We start from the raw sequence: 3,344 nt of genomic DNA on the forward strand, positions 1-3,344 counted from the left end.
CCCCAACCTTTGTTTAGTCCATGAATTGTTTTTCTAGTTTCTTTCTTTTGATTGTCTCCTGTTTTATCTCCAAGTATCATATTTCTAAGTAAACTGTGTCGAAGTATATGTTGAAATAAAGGAGGAATTAACGTTTTATCCTGGTAATTTATAAGGTGAGTGCCAGTGAGCGCTTTTGATTAATTTCATTACCCACATGGTTCAAAGGATGAAAAAAGGAGCGTCGGGAGTTTTTGGTTGTGAAAGTACGGGAGTCCTAGCAGAATCACATCCCAACCATCCTACAACTTATCGAACACACAAACAGCTCACAACAGTGGCATAACCTACGACTGTCACGGCCAATATAACGTGAAGTTTATTATCTTCAACTAGAGTTCGTTTTTAAGCAAGTTACAATAATTGTAGGAGTCAGTATCCCTAGTAAAAGTTTGCAGGCTGTTTTCGAGTCACGAAAGTTTATTTTGACGTTTCGCGTCTTCTGCTATCTGGCCAACTTTTTCCTCTTCTTTTTCTTGCAAAGACCTTCCCAACTCTTCCAAGTGTAGGTGGTGCGAGTAGTCAGAAGTCAGGTCAGAAATGATGACTGGCACAGTTCTCAGATTCACACAGAACACATAACACATTCAATTGATTTGACAATAACAAAGTTGCAGCTGCGTGTTACTGAAGTTCTGTGTGTTTAATTGAAGAAATAGTAAAACTTGTGTAAGTGCATTCTCTTATCTTGCTCTTCCGTAATGTGGCCTGTAATTTGCGACTATGGTTGTGTTTTCACTTTGAGCTGTTATTCATAGACTAGCAGGGTTAAGTGCGTCATAGATCGGTTTCGTTGTTTGTTAAACGTTTTCATAAGAAGCCAGTTTAGGATATTTCTAACAATATTTTTTTGGAGTGAAGGCTTTGTTTCCTTGTTGCATTAAAATTCTTGATTGTGGGTTAGTACTGGGTCAATGCCAAATCCAACTTCTTGTTTTGGAGTTCATTCTGCAGTTTTTGGAAAAAACGTTTTCATTTTATTTTTTTGTCTTTATAATTGTTTATCCTGTTCTTACACAATTTCAGTTAAATCATCATGTTTCTTTGGGACTGGATTACCGGAGTCCTTGGGTACTTAGGTAAGACTTATTGGAGATTAATGACAAGTAAATATATGTTCTTGTAGTAAATGCTTCAAAATGTACCTTTCGTATTTTATTTTTAGGTCTTTACAGCAAGTCTGGAAAGCTACTTTTCCTAGGTCTTGACAATGCTGGCAAGACTACCCTCTTGCATATGCTGAAAGATGATCGGCTTGCCCAGCACGTGCCAACTCTTCATCCAAGTATGTTGATTATTTAAATATCTGAAAAGAATCATGGTGTAATCATTTCTATTTATTTCTGTGTATTGCAAATACAAGAATATCTCTAGATTCATAGATCCTTGTTTTTGTTTTTTTAAATTATTCTTCACTTACTTTTTCTAGCATCTGAAGAGCTTTCAATAGGCAACATGAAATTCACTACATTTGATCTGGGAGGACATCAACAAGGCAAGTTTAAATACTGCATACTTTTCCATTAAATATGTGTTATTGAAAACAAAACACAAAGTTTCACAAACTGTTTTTCTCCTCTTTCAGCTCGTCGAGTATGGCGGGACTATTTTCCTGCTGTTGATGCCATGGTGTTCTTGGTAGATGCTTGTGATCGTTCTCGTTTACTAGAGAGCAAAGTTGAGCTTGATGCTCTACTCACAGATGAAACACTTGCAAACTGTCCTGTTCTTGTTCTTGGAAACAAGATTGACAGACCAGAAGCATGCTCTGAAGAAGAACTTCGTGGATGTTTTGGCCTTCACAGTACAACAGGAAAAGTATGTCATCTAAATTTAAAGCAAATTATCTACCACTTAAAAATTTCTCTAGTTGATGATTTTTCACAACATATTCTTTTCAGGGCAAGATTCCAAGATCAGAAATTCGGGGAAGGCCACTTGAATTATTCATGTGCTCAGTTCTCAAACGCCAGGGATATGGTGAAGGTTTCCGCTGGCTTGCACAGTACATCAATTAAGAAACGGAAGTTAATTATTTTTACAGTGTATTTGCTCCTACACAGATTCACTGTGTAGGATCATTGGCTGTGTTTCATTGTTCAGTCGGGTGTGTTTTAAATAAAGGGTCGTTTGTAATAGCCAATGCAAAAGAATCTTAAGTATAGCAAGTCATGACTGTGGGTCGGAGGATTTGTTTTATGCTGAACAAGTCTGAGCTCAGTGTCCAAGTACAGCAAAAGAATGACCTTTGAAACAAACCAACCTCTTTTGAAACAGTGTCTCAAAAGACTCTGTTTTTCTGTTGTGTTTTTATTAGAAAATCTTTCATGCTAAAATTGTAAAGCTTTAAATTATTTTGGCATACCACGTGCAACCATAAAATTGGAGAGTTCTGCTTCCTACAGTTTGGTTGTGTTTTGTTTGGAGGATGTTGGGAGTCCCCAGCCCCACCTTTTTTTTTTTAAATGCCAGTCTTATTATATACCTGAACATTCTGACATTAAGTTTTTGTACCATTGGTTACACTAGTGGGATTAAAGATCCCAGCACCCTCTAAACTAGACCTATCATTTACCAATATGTTACCAATAAATGATTGTTTGCCCCCTGACTCATCTGTCACAAATGCTGCTAGAGAGAAATGAGTAGCTTGTATGTTAAAAATAATTTACTTAATGCAAAAAATTATTGTAAATCTGCATTTTAAATTGATGTTTCCCACTTGTCATTATGAGGGTGAGTGCTGCATGATATTGTGTGTGTGATATTGGCTTCAACAAACATGGTAGTTAAATTTGATTTCAGATCTAAAGACTTTCGTGTTTCATTAAAACATTTTTACATTAAACAGAAGTTTTTTATGTGGACCTCCTATTTGCGCAAACTCACCATTCACAACTTACTTACAGCAGGAGTATAACTGTTGCAAAATACATACCTAGTGTGTAAATCTCTATTATCCCAATGCTTTTCAATGGAGGCGCCCCGATTGTCCGAAGCTCGTTTGTCCGAACCTAGATTTATCTATTTTAGTAAATAATATGAGTAAAGTAGTTAATTACATTATGTTATTTCATTTAGTGACAGTTGTTGAAATAAGAGCTAAATCAGGTACTGATACCATCAGGAGGGCAAACGAAGCGCCTAACTGCAGTTCCGGGCCTGGAAAAGGGTAAACGAAAAAACTGACGCTATTTCACTAACATAAGTAAATAATCTTATTTTTGAACAAGTCTTGGTTCGCGCCACGCCGTGGATCGGCTGTAGTGTGCCACGGCTCTCGGATCTGCGATGGGTGGGTCACT

At 37.0% G+C, this 3,344-nt stretch overlaps 1 protein-coding gene across 2 annotated transcripts; it reads left to right on the forward strand.

Annotated features, from left to right (window-relative positions):
* The first annotated feature begins 535 nt into the window (after positions 1-535).
* Positions 536-2,498, forward strand: LOC113203524 (GTP-binding protein SAR1b). 2 transcript variants are annotated; one of them, XM_026418267.2, is made up of 6 exons: positions 536-708; positions 1,066-1,118; positions 1,205-1,324; positions 1,469-1,534; positions 1,625-1,857; positions 1,941-2,498. In XM_026418267.2, exons 2-6 carry the CDS (start codon positions 1,076-1,078, stop codon positions 2,055-2,057), a joined length of 579 nt encoding a protein of 192 aa, XP_026274052.1. In that variant the 5' UTR covers positions 536-708; positions 1,066-1,075; the 3' UTR covers positions 2,058-2,498. The 2 variants fall into 2 exon arrangements, with proteins under 2 accessions (XP_026274052.1, XP_052122652.1); XM_052266692.1 differs by lacking the exon at positions 536-708 and adding an exon at positions 811-938.
* Positions 2,499-3,344: the final 846 nt, after the last annotated feature.

The sequence above is a fragment of the Frankliniella occidentalis genome, unplaced genomic scaffold, assembly GCF_000697945.3.
Source record: "Frankliniella occidentalis isolate FOCC.00 unplaced genomic scaffold, Focc_3.1 Scaffold41, whole genome shotgun sequence".
NCBI classification, from domain to species: Eukaryota; Metazoa; Arthropoda; class Insecta; order Thysanoptera; family Thripidae; genus Frankliniella; species Frankliniella occidentalis.

Excerpts from the sequence above, each read along its gene's own strand:
- LOC113203524 (XM_026418267.2), top strand. The coding sequence starts at position 1,076 with ATGTTTCTTTGGGACTGGATTACCGGAGTCCTTGGGTACTTAG. Across the intron at positions 1,119-1,204 it reads CGGAGTCCTTGGGTACTTAG|GTCTTTACAGCAAGTCTGGA; the intron begins GTAAGACTTATT and ends TTTTATTTTTAG. Across the intron at positions 1,325-1,468 it reads CGTGCCAACTCTTCATCCAA|CATCTGAAGAGCTTTCAATA; the intron begins GTATGTTGATTA and ends TACTTTTTCTAG.